At 35.9% G+C, this 24,635-nt stretch overlaps 1 protein-coding gene across 4 annotated transcripts in view; it reads left to right on the top strand.

The window, feature by feature from the left end:
* The window catches only part of LOC148949417 (uncharacterized), a 69,811-nt gene that overhangs the window by 41,512 nt on the left and 3,664 nt on the right, over window positions 1-24,635 (top strand). For all 4 annotated transcript variants that reach the window (XM_089093443.1, XM_089093444.1, XM_089093445.1 and 1 more), the window contains 5 exons: window positions 3,417-3,556; window positions 8,572-9,427; window positions 13,891-14,039; window positions 15,279-16,482; window positions 20,070-20,162. In XM_089093443.1, the coding sequence (XP_088949569.1) occupies window positions 3,417-3,556; window positions 8,572-9,427; window positions 13,891-14,039; window positions 15,279-16,482; window positions 20,070-20,162 (2,442 nt within the window). The remainder of the gene's footprint in view (window positions 1-3,416; window positions 3,557-8,571; window positions 9,428-13,890; window positions 14,040-15,278; window positions 16,483-20,069; window positions 20,163-24,635) is intronic.

Genomic DNA, 24,635 nt, shown 5'->3' with positions numbered 1-24,635 from the left:
TAGCATGGTAAACAATTGTTTTTAAGATGGGTAGCAATATTTAACCTTTTTTGAAGCAGAATCGTGCAAGAATTATCAATATTGGCTGAGCCTATGCCCCATACATCATCTTCCCACCGCCAACTTTCTAGTAGATGGGCATGAATATAGCACCTTCTTCGAACCGGAATCCCGCAAGTAATTTCTATCTGCATGGCTATAGAACCAAAGTGGAACAGTGGTCCTTTCAACACCCTCATACCCCTCCTGGATCCAGTTTTAGGTGTAATTGCAGGTACTTGCCCCTTGTTCAAATCAAAAACGTGCAGTGTTTTTCTATCCGTATGGTTCGAAACAAAAAGTGGATCCTTAGCCCCTCGAAAACTCTTCTCCGTCTCACAGCCGGCTTTTTGCAGCAATGTACGCATATTTTTCCCTGCGTGAAACATAATCATACAAGATATTTGTATCTGAAGGATTGAATTCACAAAACTGGATTTTGCCCCTTCAAGGCCACGTCCCATCGCCAACTTAACAATGAAAAGGCAGCAAGGCATCTGTTTACTCACTGATTGGCTTGACATTTATGGGGAAAGTACCTTGTGCCAATGGGACATAGCAATGATGGTTTTCAAAAGCGTACTCCTCTTCACTGGCTTCGAGTCCGCTTGAAACCTATAGCGGATGGATTTTTAGAGGTGTTTGTCCCTTTTGAGTCTCACCTAATTTAAGCATACAAGTGTCCACAAACACTTGAAATTCCGTAGGGGGGGGGGTACCTACAGCCAAAGAGACGTTAACCAAGAGATTTTTTACCATTGAGTTTTACAATCCAGGGGCTAGAAGGCTTCAAAGCTTCATTATTGGCGATAGGGCCCCACCGATATAAGTTTTTGGGGTCCGATATCGTTACCGATACGATATCCATATTATATGCCGAAAAATTCCCCTCCGGGAAAAAACTTCACTTAAATTTAGAATCCCCTATTCTCTGCCCATATTCATACTTACATGTTTCTCCCTGGTCTTGTTATACACCAAAGAACAGCCTCGATATTTCACTGTGGATTTCAAAAATTAGGCCATTTGCAAGAATTGTATGATTTTCTTTACCTTTTCTGATCAGCAGCTTCCAGGGGTGGATCAAGAGCAAAATCTTGAAGAAGGTCCAATGGGACAAGGGAGCCAATGAGCAAAATCTTTGGGTGGTTGGGTAATGTGACAAAGGTGCCAATAGTTTACCAAATTTACAAATTTATTCTAAAAAAAGAGTAAAAAAAAGAAGAAAAAATACAACATAAGAGGGTGCCAGAAAAAATCTTGGAGAGCCCGCCCCCTCCCCCCCAGATCCGCCAGTGGCAGCTTCTGAGCACACAAATGAAATGGCGGATGTTTGCAGAAGTGACAAATAAGAAAAACAAATAAATCAAAGAAGCCAGTTTAATTACAAAAACGCGAATACGTGAAAATCTGATTGAAAGAAGCGTAAGATATTTATTTAAATTGATTATTCAAAATCCAAATTTCAATAGCGGGACTTTGAATTTTAATCATTCACAGATTAATGTGCAAACTTTACATTCATATGATATGGTCTCTTACTAACGAATCCATGCTAGGCACACTGGATAGTGGATACAGGGATGCAGCTGGAGTTTTAAGCTTGGAGGAGGGATTTAAAGAATGTTTCGACAAAATCTTCCAGTATGCCGACAAATGCAGACACAGAAGCTAAATTTCCAAGGTAAATAGGTAAATATTCCGAGGTGCTGACTCGCGGCGGTGACAACTCGGAGGGGAGAACCCTCCCCCCCCCCTCTTAGTTTCGCCACTGACTGGATATCATGGTTTTATCCGATTGAATCTTCGTTTTTTCACCCACGCAAGTGAACATTCATTAACCAGAATTGTATGGTTTATTGTATTCTTTGGTTGTTTTAGTAGAAGATGTATGTTCTTGAAGTCACCATACATTTAGAACATTGCTGCACCAGGTTTGTATTCACAAGTATTGACAACAAATAAACTTTGATTTCATTTGACTCGCCTCGGCTGCTCTCTCGACGATGGTCAGATTTAGCTGGTGGCTTCGCCCCCAAGGACTGGACAAGCCCAAAATTACCTGAGGAAATCTAGTGCTTTCATCTGAACAAGTTGCGCATAAAAAAACATCCGCCGATAACCGATATTTTCCCCCCTATATCCAATAATGACACTGAGCCTTTTATCGGCCCGATAATATCTTTCGGCTAATATATCGGTCGGGTCCTAGTTGGCAGATTCCTGACTTGTAAGCAAGAATATTAAAACTTATCCAAGTTCAGGTACAAGGAGTTACACACTGGTACCAATTGGTCTACCTTTTACTTTTTTTTTCTGACATATTTTTGGGTAGGGAAATTTTCTTCATGGAAGTGGTAACATAAGGATTAAAAATAATAGTGTAATGCAGTGGCATATTATCTCAGTTATTAGTAATTGGACGTATGGCGATCACTCGGTGATAGACATAGAGTCAAGGTGTTTCAGCATCAAATGAGTTGAAGACAGTTAGTAGGGGTTTATGTTTTAGTTAAAGTAATGTACAGTTTTGTACATGTACAGTTAGTAATATACAGTTAAAGAGATTCATACAGTTTTAGAAATAACATTTTAGATTGTGTTAGATTTTATGCTGTGGAGCAAAGTGATAAAGCATTGGCTTATATTCATGGTGCCATTGATACGTGGTGGACTTATTAATTAAAAAATTGGTTGTTTGTCACGAAATAGAGATTGAAACGTGTTTTAAGAATACAACGTATTTTGAGACCGTTTTAAGCTGTGTGTAATTTTTATTTAATTTTTTGTAAGAAAAATTCTTCTTGGGTCATATCATTTCTAAAATAATAAAGTGTTGACAACTTCGGTATTAAATCGATGGTGAGGAAACAAAATTAAGGTTTTTCCCCAGTACTACTTTTGTCGGCAGAGCCGACTAAAGAATTGCCTCATCTCTTCAATTTGTCCTAGCACCGTAAAATTATTTTATTTCGTTTTAAGTTTGATTTATTATATGACTTTATTTCTTCTCTTTTTAGGTTTTAGTAACGCCTTTTCTTTGATTTTTAATAAAAAACTTTTTTAAAATGAAGGAATTCATTTCAGGGGCGTGGGTGGGGGGGGGGGGCGGTAGTAGTTGAAATAAATTCCTAAAATGGAAAAATTAGGTGAAATATGTGAGAAATATTCGAAAAAAGTTGGCATGGATCCGAAAACCCAAAAAAAAATTTCCTTTTAGGTGGCTGAGAATGAGTCATTACTAAATACCAGACCTTTTTGTTGTAATTTTCTATTTTTTTATACTTGTCCTTAACCTTTTCCTTTGCTGAGCCTTGAGGGTTTTAGTGGCAAGAAGTAGCAAAATGTGTTTTAAATTTGCATATTTTATATTAAAGGTCTTCCAGAAGTTCAGGATGTCATTGAAATGGCCGTTGAATATGCAGCAGCTCAAAAGAAAAATAAGATGAGAGCAGAAGAGCAAGACAGCAGTATTCAGTATTCTATTAGAACCAAGGAGACTTTAACGAGTGCAATGGTAAAGCTTTTCTCCATAACTGTCCTCACTAGGATAATCATCACTTGCCAAAATTTTCTGAAGGAAGGGGGCGGAAGCAGCTAGTTTTATTGACTGACTGGCACAGTTTGTCGAGCTACGTCGAACAATGTAACCTTTGAAAGTCTAATGAACTTTTGAAAAATATATTCCTAAATGGTATTTCTCATACGAAGCATCGGCTAATCTGCTAAATGCAGCATGCAAAATTTAGCCCAAAGAAGCTTAACCTATGATTAGCAAATCTCAACCCTTGCAAGTTTAATCAAGGCATATTTCAACATAGTTAGTAAAAGTAAAATACAAAACCCCACTCAAGCTCAATCTAAACTCAACCCAACTTCGCCTAGACATCTAAACCAAAGTAATTAGTTTACCTGGGTTCACACAACATTAAACCCACGCAAAATCCATAATGAAACGTGTTAATACGACAACTCGTAATGACTGATTGATGAATGCTTCCCGGGAGGTAATGATAGGATACTGGTGGACAAAATTTTGTTGGAAATTAATGAGGTGTTCAAATGATGGTATAGGGTATACGACAACTGTGTCAATAACGCAGGAAATAAAAAGGACGATGATTGTGGTCGTGATGGTTACAGTGAAGTCAAATATGAAGACAATAACGCCAATGGTAAGAACAATATCATTGATGGCGTGAATTTTTCTGGAGTTGATTTCAACAATGACATCGACAATGAATTCGATTTTCAGTGCCACTGTTTTCGGCGTTGCTGTTACCATAACATCGTCGTTGTTGTCTTCTTAAACATCGGTAACTTTGTTGTTGTTTTTGTCATCATCAGTATATAATGATTTTAAGACTTCCTTCGTAGCAGTACTCATCTTACCCCTCCCCCCACCTTTTGGAACTTCGTCCATCTCTGCGCCAAGATTAGTTATGTCCATAGTAGGGTTTGAATTTTGCATGGGTTCGGTTTTATTTGGATCTCTTCCTCTCTCTATCGATCCTTTTCTCTCTTTTTCTCTCACTCATTGTGTTTTTCTTCTTGTACACCCATATTTTCGAGTTTATGGTAAAAAATTACACTCGAAAATTGTTACTTCTCTTTCGAAAACTACTGAAAATTATTTTCTACTTTTTAAACTGTAATTGAAAAGAATAATATTGTTTTATTTTGTTCTTTTTAGTCTTTATTGTGTAGACACTGGTATCTCCTAAAGGTCTGCATTTAGAAACGACCAGATTTCTTGTAAATAACTCCAGTCATTTCCAGAAAGCGACGGCAAAATTCGGAATGAATTCGATTGCAGGAGTAGCGTTAAAAATCAGTTATTACACTTTGTCGAAAAATTCTGAAATGTAAGCTAGTTTTAATAACTATTTCTCAGCAATATTTCACGAAGGAAAGACTTCATATTTTGTATTTATTAAAGGTTTTCAATAACAAGCAACCGATAATACAATTTTAAGTAATAGATGTTCGGTATGCCCACGGACGTAACTTTGAGTTAAGCCCCTTCCGTCGATGTTTTTTTGTTATTTGCTGTTTTTTGTCAGCTTATACCCTTTATTCATCGTTTTCCCCCTGCCCCCAGATAATGACAAATTTTAGTCCCTCATGATTTGGCTGTAGAATGACAACTTGAGAAGATATTCCATTGTAACATAATTTGATCTTGTGTGCAAACTCAGTATTAGTGAGATGACTTGAGAAGGCTGAAAATCAAACAGTTCGTAGTAACGAACTGTAAGTAAGGAGCGACCCGGCTCAATGGTAACCGAAACTCTAGAAAACGGGTTTTTGATACCAATAGATACATCAAAAGAATCAGATTTCAATACTGATTTCAAATATATAACTTTCATCAAGTTTAGTGCTACCCATCAAAAGTTACGCGCCTGAAAAAATTTGGGTGATTTTCAAAAAAAAGGGGGAAAGACCCCCTAAAAGTTATAGAACCTTAATGAAAATCACACCATAATATTCAGCGTATCAGAGAACCCTACTGTAGAGGTTTCAAGCTTCTATCTACAAAAATGTGGAATTTTGCATTTTTTGAAAGAAGAAAGATCACGGATGCGTGTTTATTTGTTTTTTTGTTTGTTTTTTTTTTTCCAAGGGGTGATCGTATCGACCCAGTGGTCCTAGAATATCGTGGGAGGGTCCATTGGAACGGAACTTAAAAGTTCTAGTGCCCTTTTTAAGTGACCAAAAAAAATGGAGGGCAACTAGGCCCCCTCCCACGCTTATTTTTTTCCCAAAGTCACCCGATCAAAATTTTGAGATAGCCATTTTGTTCAGCATGGTCGTAAATATGATAAATATGTCTTTTAGGATGACATATTCCCCCGAAGTCCCCAGGGGGAGGGCTAAAAGCTATGAACTTTACCCAATGTTAACATATAGTTTTGGTTTTTGGGAATTATACAGAATTTTTCAGGAGGGTTTTTTTTGCTGGTCGGGGGTGGGATGGGTGGGTCGGGGGTTATGTTGGCGGATCTGTCCATGAAGGAAGTTTTCATGGGGGAAGGGAAATTGCCATGAAGGGGGCGCCGGACTTGCCAGCATTATTTATTGGTTATTGGGAAGTATACAGACATTTTCAGGAAGGATTTTTTCTGGAGGGGGGGGCTGGAGGAGGGGGTTACTCTGGAGAATCTTTCCGTGGAGGATGTTTCTGTGGGGTAAGGGACATGTCTATGAAGGGGGTGCCGGATTTCCAAGCATTATTTAAAAAACGATCAGAAATTAAATATAAAAAAACAAGTTTTTTCAATTGAAAGTAAGAAGGAACATCAGAACTTAAAACGAACAGAAATTATAACGTATGTGAGGGGGTTCTCCCCCAAGTCAATACCACGCTCTTTAAGCTACAGTTTTTTTTATTGCTTTCAAAAGAGCTATCTAATCTAATTAAACGGCCTTTGTGATTCAGGGGTTTGTGAATAAGAAATTTTTTTAAATTTTAACTTAAAGAGCGTCGTATTGACTAAGGGGACAACCCCCTCATATACGTATTAACATATACGTAATAAAAAAAAAACAATAAAAAAACAAGCGATACGGCTCAATAGTAATCGAAACTTTTAAAAATGGAATTTTGATGTCAATAAATGTATCAAAAGAATGTTTTTATAATGCTGATTCTAAATATATAAATTTTATTAACTTTAGTATTACTCATCAAAGGCTACGAGCCTGAGAAAATTTACTCGATTTTTTAAGAGGGGGAAACATCCTCTACAAGTGAAAGAATTTTAATGAAAATCACACCGTCAGATTCAGCGTATCAGAAAACCCTATTACATAGGTTTCAAGCTCATATCTGCAAAAATCTGCAACTTTGTATTTTTTGCCAGAAGAAAAATATACGAATATAGAAGTTAGTTACGTAAGTTAATTTGTAAAGACATCCATTTAGCAAAAGGAAAGTAAAAATTTTACGCAAATTTTTTTTACTTATTCAATGACGTTTAGCAAAAATAAAAGCTGCATTAACTAAAAAACGATCAGAAATTAAATAAAAAAAAACAAGTTTTTTAAACTGAAAGTAAGGAGCGACATTAAAACTTAAAACGAACAGAAATTATTCCGTATATGAAAGGGACTGTCCCCTCCTCAACGCCTCGCTCTTTACGCTAAAGTTTGACTCAGTCACACAACTTTTTTTTTTTAAACAATAAAAAAAAACTTTGGCGTAAAGAGCGAGGCGGTGAGGAGGGGACAGACCCTTTCATATACGGAATAATTTCTGTTCGTTTTAAGTTTTAATGTCGCTCCTTACTTTCAGTTAAAAAAACTTGTTTTTTTTTTATTTAATTTTAAACTAGAAGACTCGGAAACAATGGAATATACACTAAAGGGAGATAGAATAAAACACAAACAAAAACAATCGGTAAAACTAACCCTGCTGGAGAGATCGTTGCCGTATATAAAACTAGCGAAGTCGATGAGTGGTCTAAATTAAATTAGAATTGTAACCTTGTTTTTTGCTTGATACTTAAAATGTACAAATGCGTGCCAGCTCATAAATTAAGTACGAGACATTGATCCTAGCGCTCAAAAAAATGAGAATATGCTAAGGCATTAATTTTTCCAGAGTTTCGAATTGAAAAATCGGTTTCAGAACAATGTTAACTGTGATGCAAGGTAATTTGTGACGCTTCGGATCAAGTTTATTGTCCAAACAAAGAACGAAACCCTGAATGTAAAAAGGCTCTGTTTTTTTTCCTTTTTTTTTACTACTCTTAGCTTTACCCAAAAACATGTCCTCCGGTGCTAAATCACATCTGCTTGAGGCTATGAAAACCGTGGGGATATTTGAGTGCTGGTTTAAAAGTGAAGTAAATAGAAATCGAAATTAAGTTACGATCAGCTAGAAGAAAGTTATTCAAAGACCGATAACAAAGTAATATGCCCTAGGGTAAATAAACCGTCAAACTATGGTCAAATCTCCATTCTCATCTGCAAAAATCATAGAGACAAGTTTTGGAGGCGAAGCTGCTTAATTCCCCAAAAGTGGAAAAAAAATCGGATATTTTACTTGCGTCTCTCATTCTTTCCCTCAAAGCGTCTCGTATGCTCCATTAGAGGTGTGCCTTTATTTTGCATATGAAAATTCTTAACCATAAAATAAGTCTTTTCGTAGAGTGTATTTTTTTTCTGTTTTATCTTTAGTAATTTTCTAGGTATTTTCTTAGTGAACACCGTAGAGTATGGGTAACTTTAAGAGTGGTGTCTTTTTGCATTCTTTCCAAAATTTGTATATATAAATTTTTTCAGAAACTGAGATCGAACGCTTGTGACTGCACTAATTTTACACAACTCCAAACGCTAAGTGGACTAGTGATGTTATTACACTGGTGCCATTTTCCAATCTTACTAAGTTACCCGTACTGTTTGGTGAACCCTTATATGGCACTGTTCTCAGAGAGCAAGGTTTTCGTTGGCCTACTTGTATTTGAAGCTACTAATCTGAGTTTTGACCTTTCCGAATCATTATTTTTGTTTGTTTTCTCTTTTTAGATTCCTGAAAAGAGCTCAAAATATAAACAAAAAGACAAAGAAGACAATATTTTCACCTTGACGCCCTATTCAGCTTGTAAAATATCAAGGACCACTAAGTCTCCCATTTTACTGAACTCAGTAGAGAGTAGAAGAGCTTGTAAGGACAGCTCATCGTCATTGCATTCTTTGAAGGAAAACTCAGACCCTATTGGAAGGCCTAGTTGGATGCAAAAGTTAGAAATATTTCAACGCTCTACACAGAGTGAATCCACTTATCTGGGTACCCAACCCTTGCACGAGTCCTTGAAAGAGAATGTTAACAAAGCAAGACGGCCAACTCGTATGATAGAGCTAGAGATGCCTCACCGTGCAGTAGGAAATTCATTTGTTTCCCAGAGTATTCAGACTCTATCGTTCACAGAGTCCGATAAAGGAAAACTGAAAACAGGCACATCCTCAACTCCACGAGCAATTCAAAGCAAAATAGAGCCTTTGAAAGATAGGAGTTTCAGTCAGTGTGACGAGACCGCAAACTCCAAGCTTCAACCCCCAGTCCTACCCAGACCTGTTACCCTTGTTACTCCTGACACAATGGAAGGGTCTACCAACGTTCTAAAAAAGTATGACCTACAGTTTACTGCCAATCTGACACTTGAGAATAGAAGCACCAATGTGGAGCCAGTTCCTGAGATGATTGCTAAAAGTGGTCTTTCTCCCAATTTACGGAAAAGAGAAAACAACGAAAATGATATGCCTAAGGAGAAGAAAATCCGAATCGTACCTGTGAAACAGTCTGGTAGTCTCAATGAAGGTTCTCAGCTATTAAAAATGTGGCTCCAAAAGAAGAGTGAAATATCCGCAGCCACATCTGAAGGTAATGTTGCTACTTCATATATGACCGAAGTTATGCGAAAGGTATCTAACCCGAAAATTAAATAAAAATTCAGTTAGGACGTAATTTTTCCTCAGAAATGATCGCTATTCAAGAAAATCAAGTGTCTATCTTCAACTGTCTATCAAGAAAATCAAGTGTCTAGCTCTGATGTAAAAGCGTTCTAAGCCATAAATCGAAAATTGAACCAACCTAGTCTTGGTTTAATTAATTTACTTTCTCCAATTTCTTCTATTTTGATTTTGTTGTTTTTTTTTCACTTTTTTCAGCTTATTTCTGTATCTCTTTGCAAAAAAATTCAAATTGCCAAATCATATTAAAAATACCTAATGTTTGGCTCGCGTTTCTTTTTTACTATGCTTTATTACAATTGATTAAGAAATATAGAAAATTCGATAAAAGTCAAAGAAAACAAATGACAACTTAGACTCCTCCCTCTTTCTTTATTACGTCCTTATAACCCTTGCATGGCCTTTAGAACGAGAATATTTGTCTTGTGGTGAAAATGTTGACTTTTTCGTTAAAGATCGTCTCAAAACTCGCTGCTTCTGCTTAAAACAGTGGTTCCCAACCGATTTCAGGCCATGCCCCACCAAGAGATTTCTAAAATGTTGATGCCCCCACCCCTCTTGGTATTTAAGTTTTGTTATGAAGAAAGCTTTAACCGATTTCAGGCCATGCCCCACCAAGAGATTTCTAAAATGTTGATGCCCCCGCCCCTCTTGGTATTTAAGTTTTGTTATGAAGAAAGCTTTAAATGCCATTAACGTAATATTTTTTTTGGGGGGGGGGTCGTCATCTAGGCTTTTTTTATATTAATGAAAAATATTGTCTGAACTCGACACTTTTTACAGGCTCCACTGCAACTGAACCCTCGTGTAAGTGAACCCATTGCATCTAATCCCAGATGTAACTGAACCAGCGTGCTACTGAACCTCTGTGTAACTGAGCCCCCATGCAACTGAACTTTCGTGTTACTGAACCGTCATGAAACTGAAACCCCGTGAAACTGAACCCTTGTCAAGCTCCACCCCGTTTAACTGAACCCTCATTCAACTCAATCCCCGTTTAATTGATCCCTCATGCAACTGAACCCCGTAGAACATAACCCTCGTGCAACTCAACCCCCATTCAACTCAACCCACACTTAATCACATTCAGCTCAACCCTCATTCAACTCAAACTACATAAAATTCAATCCTTGTGCAACTCAACCGCCTCTTCCGTTTATTTCTACCCCCATTCTACTCACCTTCTGTGTATTTCAACCTCATTTAACTCAGTCCTTATTCAACTCAACCCCTGTTTCAACCAAAAATGTCTGACTCAACCCCATTCAAATCAACCACATTGAGTTCAACCCTCCTCAAATCAATATTATAACTAGAAAATGCAATTCAGCCCGTTTCGTTGGAGGTGAAAAAAGCTGACTTGAATGAAATGGTCTTTATTTGTTGGTTAATTCGTTTGTGTCTTTTCTTTTATACCGCTTCGATGTAAAACTACCCCCCCCCCCCCCCCATCTAAAAACAACAGTTTATTCTTCTGTCCTATATATTTGAAAATTAGCAGAGCTTTTCATGCTCAGGGTCCAAACACACTTGAATGTCATGGTCGCAGGAATAGCTGCACCCTAGTACAGAGAAAGCCTATAGTAGTCAAAATCTAAAAGACACATTAAAAAACCACTATATCACAAGAAAAACTTGCTGTTAATGATGATTCAGGAATGATAGCTATTATTTAAATTATTAGTAAAACTTTATTTCAGAAAAACAGATTCTGGGAACTTTTAAAAAGATCCAGAAACACTGATAAGCGTTTTATTTCACCAATACTGATAGGGCAGTAGAACATCGTAGAGAGTTGTTTAATGTTATTTAAAATCTAATATTCTAATTTGCACGCTTTTTATAATTTCCTCATGAGAGCACCATCATAAAATGCCACCAAAATACAATTTTAGTGCCATTTCTGGAGTGTAAAGGCTTGAAACCATAAGAAGTCTACCACTGAAACGTCCATGATCGAAAATCCTCATACTGGTGTTTAAAATCGCCCTCTTGGATCATGATCGAAAATCCTCATACTGGTGTTTAAAATCGCCCCCCGTCGCGCAAAGCACAAAAAAAAAAAAAAAAAAAAAAAAAAAAAAAGCGGTAAAACAAAAAAAAAATGCGAAAGCAAAAAAAGTTTTGAAAAAAACTACCGAGTAAAAAAAATTTATCCGAAGACAAAGCTGATTAATAGGCTATAAGCTATTTTTATTAATAGCGTATATATTATATAAGCTATTAATATAATAGCTTATATACGCTATTATATTATCAATTAATACAATAGCTTTTATATTAATTGATTATATAAATAGAAGCTATTTGTTTTCATTCCAACGCTAAAATTTATTATGAAAGAAATTGTTGGAAATTACGAAAAACTGCTTGATAGCTGGACATATCTTCTTTTTCTTTCTTTTTTTTTTCTCAGTACTAGAGGGTCTCTGGAACATGTTAGGGGCGCTGAAATGGATGACCTTCTGAGTTATCTATTTCATATCCATTTTTTGGAATTAGTGTTTTATTTCCCCCACCCCATAAAGGTGTCCATTAACTGGTGACTGCTTTGATGTTAAATGACATACTTCACCCGAAATTTCCAAATTAAAAGACGATTAATTCACTATTCAAACCTAATTGCAAGTATAATAATCGCTAACGACACAATATTCTTTTATAATTTATTTTTAAGTAGAAATTATTGAGCCTATAAAACTTTTGCTTCTCCCAAATACCTCCCAACTTTTTTTTTCAAATTCTTCCTGACTTTTTTTGTAGTCCTAGACTAGAGACTATATCCTATTAAAATTTAAGTCCTACCAGTGTAAAAGCTATTTCTAATCTTAGAACTGAGGCCCAAATTCAACGACCCTCCCTCCTCCCCATTCACACATTAAAAAAATAGTTATAATATTTGACCGGGGAAATTGATTTTAATATTTGAAGTACGGGAAAAGAAATTAAAATCTGGTTATTTAGATGGAAACTGGATAAAGTCCTACTTGAAAGGAGCAATTAACAACTTTTCTCTGCACGAAAAGATACACACATGCAACCTCCTGAAAGAGAAACGTTTTAATTTCTGCGAGTGACAGAAATTAGTTGTAATTGCGGATCTGCTAGCTCTTTGTCTTTGGTCCAAACTAGTTTAGCTTGCCCAAATGGGTAATATAAGTTAGGAACTCTGAACGAAGTGAGAAACATATTTGAGCTTCTACGAGTAATCAGCACTAGTTCAAAATTATTCTTAGACCTTGGGTTGAGTTCAGTGAAACAAGGCTGAGTATAAAGATGGGTTGTTTACATAAGGGTTAAGTTAAAAGAGGGTCGATTGAAACGGGGTCGAGTTGAACGAAGGTTTAGTTAAATAGGAACGAGTTGTACAGGGGTTCATTCAAACGAGTGTTCAGTTAAATGGGGTGGAGTTGCACCTGGGTTGAGTTGAACGGGTTCAATTTAAGCAAGGGTTCAGTTGCTCGAGGGTTCAATCAAATGGGGTTGAGTTGCAAAGAGGTCTAGTTGCTCGGGGGTTCAGTTAAATAAGGTTGAGTTGCACGTGGGTCCAGTTAAACGGGAGCTCAGTTTACGGGGGTTCAGTTAAATGGGGTTGAATTGCACAGAAGCTCAGTTACATGGGTTCAGTTACACGTACACTCCTTTTATACAACGTGATTGCAACATTATCATGTTTTTTGTACTCTTTAAATGCGTCTGAATTTGACGCCATTCACATGAGAAAATGTTTGAAAAACTGAACCCATGTAACTGAGCTTCCGTGCAATTCAATCCAATTTAACTAAACCTACGTTCAACTGGACCCCCATTTCAATCGACCCTCTTTTAACTTAACCCTTATATAAACCACCCATCTTTATATTAAGCCTTGTTTCGCTGAACTCAACCCAAGGTCTAAGAATAAGTTTGAACTAGTACTGATTAGAAGCTCAAATATATTTCTCGCTTCGTTCGGAGTTTCTAACTTAGAGGTAGCTGCAACCTAGTAAATGACAAAAATACGACCCATAGTAACTAAAAAATATAGCCTAAAAATTTTAAAGATAGCGCCAGATCGAAACAAAAACTACACCATTGGAATCGCCTTGCCGAAATTTAAAATGAAGATTATACCGTTGATCGTGGATGGATTTCACAGAGAATATTTTAATTGTCAGAAGTTAATTGAATTGTTTCACAGCTCTAGGCGGCTTTGTGGCAACAAGCTGTCTTCTTAACTAAATCTGCTTATGAGCTATGTCGCAGCAAATGCGTCATTTGAGTACATTTTTTTGGAGTATGAAGACTTTTTCAAACTGTGTAGTCACAGTGTTGCAATCCTTTTGAAAGGGTATGTCAATATCCATTGAATTTAAAATATTTTATTACTTTTAGTACCTAAAGAAAATGTTACTCCTGAAAAAAGAGAGCGGAGAGCTGTTGAAGAAGAAGAGAAACAACCACGTGACGATTGCAACAAATCTTTGAATCAACAGGAGGGTTATGGAATATATCGATCCCCCGCTTTGGCTCATGAACATACGGTGATTAATACATTAACCATTATCCATTGTTGTATTTTGAATGCTCCGTTGTTTCTTTGTTCATTTTCTGTTATTCTTGTTCCTCTAAACTGCATAAGTATCATGGGCATCAAACTTTTTTTTAGATAAGAACTAGCCACTATAGGGGGTGGGGATATATTGAAATAAAATGTTCAAGAAACTCGAGATAGTCTTTGAAAAGAGTTTTTTCTTTTTTCTGTTCCTTGTTTGTGATGTATCGAATGTCAGTGACGTAATCTTTTGTTGTGTATTGGCTGCTGTCAGAAAACCTCACTTAATAGGAACGCCAAGTTACTCAGGAAGCAATAAATGCCTCGTGTGCACGCGTCCTAGTATCAAGATGAGATTTGTTTTCCATCCTATTGCCACACGAGTTTTGAGAAGGCATTTCTCTGGAACGATAAGACTTGAAATGACAAATCTAGGCTAATGCACGTAAAAAGCTATTCTTCATTAAAGAGAAAATAAAAAAATAAATTGAATATGCAAGTTGTGGCATCAGTAACGACAATATTTGTGGTGTTTTGGAACATCGAGAAATAATACAAATATTTAGCCTACATTGCTTGTCAGCTATAGGAGAACGAGAACAGGGGAATAAAACTGATATAGACGTATAATTAAAGTGAATATTGAGCATCTTGTAGATTCTTCCTTGTGCCTTTAATTTCTAAGACCCTTTTCTTTTTTACATGATTTCGTAACGCAGTCAATAGACGTGGTTGCGATTATAGAATTAGCAATGATTGTGAAATATAGTTCGCAAATGAATTGTGAAATGATTGTGCAATATCGTTCGCAAATGAATTGTGAAATGATTTTGAAATATCTTATTTCTCTTTCGTATCATAAGTGACGATACTAATGAACAAATTACGTAAAATCTATTTTTAAAATTTTCAGACCTTTTAGTTCACATAATATTTTTCAAACTTGAGTTAATGTTACTGGACCATGTTTAGTCTTTAAAAAAGAATATCTAGCTTACTTTCCTTAAGAAATATTTTTGTGATACATTTCCCTCTTTCTCACTCTCATTCTTACCCTGTCTCTCTCTCTTTTTACTAAGATTTTTTTTTAATTTTCATCAAGAAAAAGCAATTCAGATATTTACTAGGCTATCGTCAGGCGGAACATGTTTTCACCTAAAAAGCAAAATAAAATTTTCTGAAAGACGATATGTTTTACCATTTTCATCAAATCAGAAAGTCTTTTTAGGAGAAAGCGGTTGCTGTAGAAGTAGTTGGTGCGAGTGGATGCGGCAATGGTGATGACTCTGCCTCTGTTGCAGATAGCGGTGTGGAACCAGATTGTAGAAGTGTATGCACCACCCCTTACACGCCTCGCTATCAGTTTCAGCTTTGGACACCAAAAGGGAAACGAGCTAGCGACAGTTGTCTTGACGCCGAAACTACTCCTAAAATACTGAAAGACATCGATGGAATTCCTGTGAAAGCAAATGATTATTTAAAAAATTCCAATGAGGAAGATTTCGATGCAGAAACCCCTATTACCAAGCCTTCTCAATCGTCTACTCCTTCTCAGACATCAACTAAGAAAGAGAAGATTCTCTCAGTTAGTGTACTGCGCAACCATTTTAACGAAGTATCACCAATAGCTCACAGCTCAGGGATTTTTCTAAACAGCCCATGGAATAACTATAAAAGGAATGCTTTCACAGATTCGCCTCGACCAGCCGTATCTAATCAATCACCAGGACAAGTATTAACTCCAAGAAAAACTGTTCCTATGAAACCTACTTGCCAGTTATCTCAGTATTTTAAAAGTAATGAGTCAAACAATCAAGCCATGGACAAATCTTGTGATGATAAAATGGGCGAAGGCGAAGAAATAGTCAAAGTCAATGTAGATGAGACCATGTCCAAGGATAGTCCACTTCTTACAGAACCCGAATCTACCATTGCAAATTTGAATGATGCAACCGTGTTATCTGGTATTATCATTACTCCAAAGAAGAAAGTTAATGCTGAATCACCAGCTCCTATTGACCTTGCCAAGAAAACAAACTCAGATAATCATTCTCAGTATCCTCTTCAGACAATATCTAGAGAAGCAGTCTTAGGTGAAGATGCTTTAACCAATGTTCAGTTGCAAAATATTCAGTCTTCAGTGGATTATCAAAAGAAAAAGGAGGTCGTTGCCACCAATTTTGTTAAAAGTCCCGCTAAAATTCACCCTACAACGCTGTCAGAAGTGAACCGTCCCTGTCTCCCTGAAGAATTAGAAAATCCAGAAGTCCATACAGAAAAACAAGAAGAATCTTTGAAGAGTTCCCATGATATCAGCAATATTGAAGCGAAAGGCGTTACTTCTAGCATCCAGCCAGATAAAGCATCTGAATTCGTTTTTGATTTTGCGGAGAAGACTAATCTAATCCAATTTGCTCAAGATTTCTTTTTCGGTATGTATATGTTTATTTGTCCCTTTATACAATTTTTTATCTGCTCTCTAACTCTTGTAGGATCATTTCGGCCTGATATGTTCTTAAGAGAGCTTTGACTTTCCATTTTTGCTACTCCCTGTTTCGGTCTGTTTATGCATACGCACAAACAAAGATGCATACCAACATATTATATTTATTAATTTTGTTTTAACAGTTTGTATATCTACTTTCTAGCTCCATTTTGGGTGGATTGATCATTAGGAGATATGTGACTTTTTAACTGTGTTACTTTCAATCTCAGTTGCTAGTGTGACAAAATCGGAATTACACCTATAACCTTTAATCTGTTTGGCTAAAATAAGCGTTTTACTTCAATAAATGTGCAAGGACGTAAATAGTATTTATGCCCAACCTAAATTTTCATGAAGAAGCCACGGTAACGCTTAAAAAGAGACGTTGGCAAGACGTGGCAAGGCTTCTTCTTTTCTTCTCTGATAGGTTTTGCCCGAACTTTTTCATCTAAAGAAACATTTTATTTTAATTTTACCTGTGCTTTATATGCCGCTGAATTACGTCCGCGAATACAGTAATCAAAATAAATTTTTTGGATATTTTGACAAGTCTGTCAAAGTTATAACTCCCGCCAAGTTTGAATACTTACCTGAAGAAATCCTTTAAGATAAGTGGTTTTGGCATGAACTCCTGTCAGATCCTAACTTCTCTCAAGCGATTCTTATGTTTGCATATAGTCGAAGCACATTGTCTTGAATGACCAGGAAAAAGTTGGTTTCCGCTCAAAACGCTCAGGAAATAATTTTGTTTCCTTATCTTTCCTTTATGTTTCCTTTTGTTCCCGCATAATCCTTATTTCGAGCTTTGTATTTTTATTTGTCATGATATCGAAAAAAAATACCATCATAACCAAGATTACTGAAAAAAAACAAGAATGGGGATTAACAGTTTAACCCCCATGAATGCTAATATTCATTCCTGAAAGTCTTAAAAAAATTTGGATTTACTACATTAACAAAAAAGAAAAACATTTAAAATGTATTTTGTTTCCAGTAAAGTGCAGCTTCTATTCTAGTTTTTAGAAGGCACGAGGGGTGTTAGCCCCCACTCCTCATAGTTTCTGATCGTTTTGAGTTTGACTCGGTTATTTATTTAATTTCTGTTCATTTTGGGTTGCATTTATATATTTATTATGATTTATGGTAGTTTTACGCTTGAAAAATTATTGACTTATAATAGATAATTTACTTCTGATAGAAAAATGACAATGGCTGTTCTTTTTTTTATTATTATTATTGATATTATGGTCCAATTGTTGGTGAGAGATAAGCAAAATAAACGATAAAAATATAAAAATTGACGGAATTTTGTGAGCACTATTGCTACTAAAAACTCACTGCAGCACTAAGCCACCTGACGTCAAAAAAGCTACGCTCGCTCCTCCCGCATCTCAGTCTATTCCAAGTCTTCCTCTTTACACCCTCCTGAAAAATTCCAATTTCCATTTAATCCTTCTTTACGTCCCAACCCATTCGTGGACGAACTGCTTTTCGTTTACCCCTATACAGTAGGCTGAATAGGACGATCTTTGGCAATTTGTCACCCTCTATCCGCGATATGTGTCCTAGCCATCCAAACTTTTCTGTCATTATAGCCCTAAAAAAGTCAGTCACACGGGTACCCACAATAATTTGTTGACAGTTCCTCTGGAAAAGATCTAATAAATCCTCCATCATTGGGATCGCCCATATTTCAGAATCTTACCTGACCACTATCATAACTGTAGTTTCTATTACGCTGAACTTGGTGCGTGTGAATTTGGTTCAGAATAATTTTGAAGAATATGAACTTGGTTTATGTAAGAAAAATGAACTGTGAAACAAAAAACCATTGCCTGCCTATTCTACTTTTAACATACTCACTATATCCACCATCTTTACTGATAATGCTACCTAGGCAAGTGAAGCTAGCCACTTGATCGATCTTCTCGTTTCCCAACACAACCTGTTTACCTTCATTTATTTTAGTTTAAGCGACTTAATCTTCCTAATGTCAATTTTCAAACCTATTCTTGTGCCTTGGATTCTCAAAACATCCAAAAGATCATTGATTTTGCTATAATTTTTATCTAGGACACTCATAGCCTCAGTATAAACTAAGTCCAGGAGAATTTTACTCTCCCATTTGATTCCATGCTCTTCCATAGCCTTTGTCGTGCTCCTTAAGATGAAGTCATTCAAAATGATCCATATAATTGGAGGTAAAACACAACCCCGCTTAACTCTTAATTTAATACGAAATCAGCTACTGAGATTAATTAAGCTTTCCTAAATCGTAAGGTAGTTCCCTCTTTTCAAAACCATATTCATAATCTTTAATAATTTACTCCAACTGAACAACCACCATATTTAAGAAATTCATTTACTTCACTTTCAGCACCTGGGGGCTTATTATTTTTTTTATCCTTTTAGTACTGTCTCTACTTCTTCCTCGCAAAATAAATCATCCTTCACTTCCAAAGTGGGACAAACTTTTTTATTCTTTTCTATATTATTTCCTGTAACTTTATCACGGTTTAGCGCATTCTCAAAATGTTCTGCCCGTCTCACTTCAATTTTTTCCTGATCACAAATTATGGCCCCCTCCCTAAAAATAATTGGGACATGTCCAGATTGACAATTCCCTCTCAATTTTCTGAAATGCCATTACAATATTTCCCTGTTATCCCGTATGACTGCATCTTCTAGATCTTGAGCAATTTTATCCATAACCTCCACTTCACACCTTCTGAATTCATATTTTAATCTTTTCTCTGCTTTCCTTATTACTGTCCTTATTAATTTCATATGTTCTATCACTCAAAATTCTTGTACAGGCGTCTCCTCTCTATTAAACGCATAGCATTTTCACTAATATTCCTAGTTTTGTTTCTAAGTTTCCTCCCTAAGGCACCGTCAACTACTTCATAAGCTAATTTTCTAAAATTATTCCATCCATATTCTACATTGTCAAATTTTAAAATCTCTAGTTTAGTATTCAACTGTTCCTGCAAAGTTGCTCAAAAGATGCATGTGTAGCTAGACTTCCACATCTAGACATGTGTCTGGGCACAAATCTTTGTCCATGCAGCACCCGTCCACGAATAGAACTTATTGGTCAGTTGGACAAGCTACAACCAAGCATCCAGCTACTGAGTTTAAAACTGTGTGTAATATTGGAAATTCTGCCAATCAGGAAGCTACCTTTTTCACTACACTCATCATCTGTGAATAAAAGTAGTGTCCATAAAAGTAGCTTTTGACTAGTTTTTCATCCCTAAGCAAAAGTTTAGCCAGACACCCATGCTTAGGCAAGGAATTTTAACTAGACCTGCTTATGAACTCCGCTTAATCTTACTTCTGTTTCTGCTCATTTCTCATTTTGATATTTCTCTTTACTTTTCTTTGAAAACCACTTTTTAAATTCAATCCCTATAATAACTACTTTGTAGTCTTAGATACACGATTATCTTATTATGTTATTGGATTTGAATTGGGCATAAGTCAACCTGTTTGTTTTTCAACTTATATTTTATATCTTTTTTGTCTTTTTAGCATCGCCGAACGCCGAGAAGAAAATGGATATTGACTCAAGTCCGAGCTTTTTTGACATGTTTAAAAGCAATGGTAGTGATACATCTACAAAAGGTATTATTAACGACATATCTTAACAAAAGGAGTGAGGGACATAAACAGTATTCTTAAAAATATAGAAGAAAAAATTTTTGAACAGGAGAATACGAAGCTTGGAATATATTTTGGCGGTTCAAATGCAACAAAATAACTTCAGCGACCCAAAATAGAAGGCGGAATAAAGACAAAATAAGTCAGAAAAAAATAGCTGATGCACTTGCAAGCAAAATAAAACACAACCTAAACTTATAAAATATAGTATACATAGGTACACGGAAATGGAGAAAAAAGGCAGTAATATTAACTTCCATTGTTTGAAATAATAACGTGAGTAATTAATTATAAATCAGTATATAAACGAGATAGTTTGGATCAATTCTACTAATGCCCTGAAATCCGTTTTTACGAACTATCCTTGGTTGGCTACCAGATTGGCGAAAGTAGTATGAAAATGCTTGAACTTGACTTTGAACTGCACCGGGTAGCAAAAGAATGAAATGCAATTAGGGTTTTTTCAGACTGTTATTAACTGCCAATTGTTTTCCCTAAAAAAGTTTTTTACTTCAAAACAAAGCAAAGATAATTTCAAAGAGAATCAGTTTCTTTTCTTTGCTATCAATTAAGCGCCGTAGCTGTCGAAAATTTTAAGATGATATGTCCCAAGAAATTTGTTTCTTTAAGAAAGCCAATGACATGTTCCTTTAAGGCGGTCTCAAAATCCGCTATGTGACGTTTACAACCAACATTATAATCAATTTCCTGACTATTTCCAATCGATCTCCAGTCTATTTCCAATCGATGTAATTTATTCAAAAGATACACCGTGTCTACACTCTAATGCTATATTACTTTGCCCTAAAACTTTAAATATATCATTTGTTACCGGTTTATTCGGTGGTAAAAACAATTTGATTTTGGAAAAGGGTTTTTATTTGCCTTAAATGCATATTGGCTACCCATAATAGATACACAAACTAGCTGAAAATTCACGCCTTTTATTGCCGAAGATGACTGTCAAGTCCTTCGACTATCTCACACTTTTGCTCCAAATCTATTTTTTCACTTTGTACAATAACACTGAAGTTCGTAACTCAGAATCTTTCGTAAATCTCATGGCAACCAAAAAATAAGTATATTCACAGTTTCGTCACCTTAAAAAGGCTGTAAATGCTGAAGCAAAACTCTATTTATCTTAGCTTAAAAATTCATTTTCTGCTAGGGGAAAACTTTTAAAATCCCAGAAGCAAGGATTAAGCTTCAATTGGCTTACTGTTGAGAGAACCTTTGAATTTTAGCAGCATACATGATTCCGTTCTTGAGTCTCAATCCCAAGCCATAAAAAAGAGAAATGAAGTGAGCAAAATTTTAGAATAAAAACGAAAGGGATTGAAAAAGTATATTGACCTTGCAGCCATCTTAATTTTATGTTTTTTTTTTATCATCGTGAATGATAACAACTTGCAATATAATCTTAGTAAATGTATTTTTTACTATGACGCCTTAGATTTTCGTTAATCATGCTGCTATCAAACAGCTCGTGGTAACGAACTGCTTACTCTAAAAAACGTTTCAGTAACTGAAACTCTAATAAATGGGATTTTGATAGCAATAGATACATCAAAAGAATTGCCTTTGTATGTTGATTTCGACCATATAAAATTCATTAAGTTTAATGTTACCCGTGAAAAGCTACGAGTCTGAAAAAATTTGTCTGACTTTCGAAATTGGGGAGAAACCACCCAAAAAGTCAAGTGATGCCAAAGAAAATCAAACTATCAGATTTAGCATGTCAGAGAATCTTCCTGTAGATTTTCCCAGCTCCTATCTACAAAAATGTGGAATTTTTCGCCATAAGAAAGATAACGGATGCGTGTTTCTTGCAGGGTTTTTCTCCCTGGGGTGCTCGTATCGAAGCAATGCTCTCAGAAGGTCAAGAAAGGGCTCATCGGAATGGAAATCAAAAGTTCATTACCCTTTTTAAGTGACCAAAAAGATTGGAGGGCAAATACCTCCTTCTCGCCCCCTTTTCCCCCCAACGGCATCTGATCAAAATTTTTAGAAAAACACGGGAAGTGTCGGATAATTTGCCCCCAACCATGCATTATACTCCCGGCTGAAGGCATTGAATCAGGAGATCGATATCTGCGCAACGCAGACCATTGATCAGCATGCGAACAAGATTTTTTTTTAGTTTTTTATTTGATTCAGTATAGTTGAAAGGTCTCAACCCAGCGCAAGTCCACTTAGCCAGGACTCTTTACCCTAAGGTTTGACTTTAAGTCATAATTCTATAAGAAAGACTGCTCAAACACAAAAGTAGTTGAATTTGAATGAGAAGTATTTTAAAGGACTTCAAGACTTTAACGTAAAGAGCAAGGGTTGAGGAGGGGCATCCGCCATCATATACGGAATAATTTCTGTTTGTTTTAAGTTTCAATGCTGCTCCTTACTTTCAGTTGAAAAAACATTTTTTTCGCTATTATTGAATAAATAGTGTAGAGCTAACTGAAACTAATCTTTGGGAAACTGCATCAAAGTTTGGGACATTAATTAGTAGAGGGATATAAGTTAACTTTTTTCTATTGTATCTACCTTGACGTATGAACACTTAAATAATTCTATATCAACTTATTATATTGTAAAATTATCCCTAGCTATTAAGAATCAAAATATTTCAGAATACTCGCTCAAAAAGTTATACAGAAATTACACCATTGTGTCATATTACCCTTGGTAAATGATGCTCGAGATTATAGACTTTAGTGAATGATCATGGAAATAAATTTATATTTTTCATTAATGCTTAAGAAATAAACCAGACGTACAAAAATTTGCACCAATTTCTTAATCTTCACCCCATTACCTTTTCTTAATATTCACCCCATTAGCTTTTCTTAATCTTCACCCCATTACCTTTTCTTAATCTTCACCCCATTACTATGGTTCAATAACATATTCTTGTTTGCACATCCCTCTTCTGGTCATTCGTACCCTTTGAAATTCAAAATACCTAGGGCCTGACTATGGCGTCTCCGTGATGGATATGGAACCGTATTTTTTTTCTTACTCTTAACTGTATCAAAAATTTATCCGTTTCGATTAATGAGCTGATTTTATTGCCACTGGCCAACTTTCTAATATAACTGTTATGAAAGGAGCAGTGGGTAAACTCAAATTTCTTGAAGAAACATGCGACCCATTCAAGTGCAAGAGGCATTTGTGATAACATACTTCTGACTTAATTCAAACGTGGAAATTGAGATGGCATGCTCAACCGAAATAGAGAACAAAAATGAATAATAACAGTAGGTATACCGGAAGCACCAGACGTTTTAGTCTCAAAATGATTCTATTTGCTATTATAAGAAGGTATTTTAATAGTGGGGCCATGACACCGTTTGATGTCTGAATAACTTTTCTTGAACAAACTTAATTTGTGGCAAAGTTCTCTTTTGATGAAGATTTCTGTCCAGCGTCAATTTAAAACTTAATACTGATATCTACCTTATTACCTTCTAGGACAAAGCTTTTCCGCTCAAAAGAAGAAAATCGCCCGATTTAGAGTATGAAACCCCATTTCACCTCGTATATGTAGGTTGTGGCCCAAGGACAAGCTAAAAAACAACAATAATAGACGTATTATATGGAAAATATAAGGAATCAGTAGAACAATTTTTATATCTTGAAATTTTTGGAGTGGGATAGGGTGGACAAAGGCACGGTATATTCCCCTCTTCTGTGTACATGAGTTCTCAAAAAGTATGATTTTTCGTTTGTTTTTTTTAGGTGTACTGTCTTCCCTCCTTGTTTCAATTAAATAAAAAAAAACAAGTTTTTTCAACTGAAAGTAAGGAGTAATATTGAAACTTAAAACGAACAGAAATTATTACGTATACGAGGGGGGTTGCTCCTCCTCAACATCTCACTCTTTACGCTAAAGTTTTTTAGTACTTTTCGAAAAAGCTTCTTATTGTTCTAATTAAACAAACATAGTGTTTCAGGAGTTGTTCCTAAAGCATTGCGTCAGAGTTCAAACTTTAGCGTAAAGAGCGAGATGTTGAGGAGGAGCAGCCCCCTCATATACGTAATAATTTCTGTTTGTTTTAAGTTTTAATATTGCTCCTTACTTTCAGTTGAAAAAATTTGTTTTTTTATTTAATTTCTAATCGTTTTTTTAAATAATGCCAGGAAAAGTGACTACACTTCCACGGAAAAATCCCTCCTCACCAAGGATTTATTCTCTAGACAATTCAATTCTGGTGAAAATTTACCCCGGACAATTACCCTTAACATCTCCACGCGTAAAATTGTGTTGGCAAAGAAAAAGCAAGACATAAGAAGAATTTCGTATAAGAATTCTGGGAAATTCCCACAGTACAAAATTTTCTCATGACAAATTCGCCCCCTGGAAGTTTCCCTTCCCATGGAAAATTATCCCCGTGGAAAACCCCACCAGGAGAAAATTTCCCCTTTCCCACCCGTAAAATG

The sequence above is a fragment of the Artemia sp. Qi Xiang Cuo genome, chromosome 8, assembly GCF_049724085.1.
Source record: "Artemia sp. Qi Xiang Cuo chromosome 8, ASM4972408v1, whole genome shotgun sequence".
Lineage (NCBI taxonomy): Eukaryota > Metazoa > Arthropoda > Branchiopoda > Anostraca > Artemiidae > Artemia > Artemia sp. Qi Xiang Cuo.
Note: the sequence above shows the minus strand (reverse complement) of the source record. Positions and strands in the feature narration are given on the sequence as shown.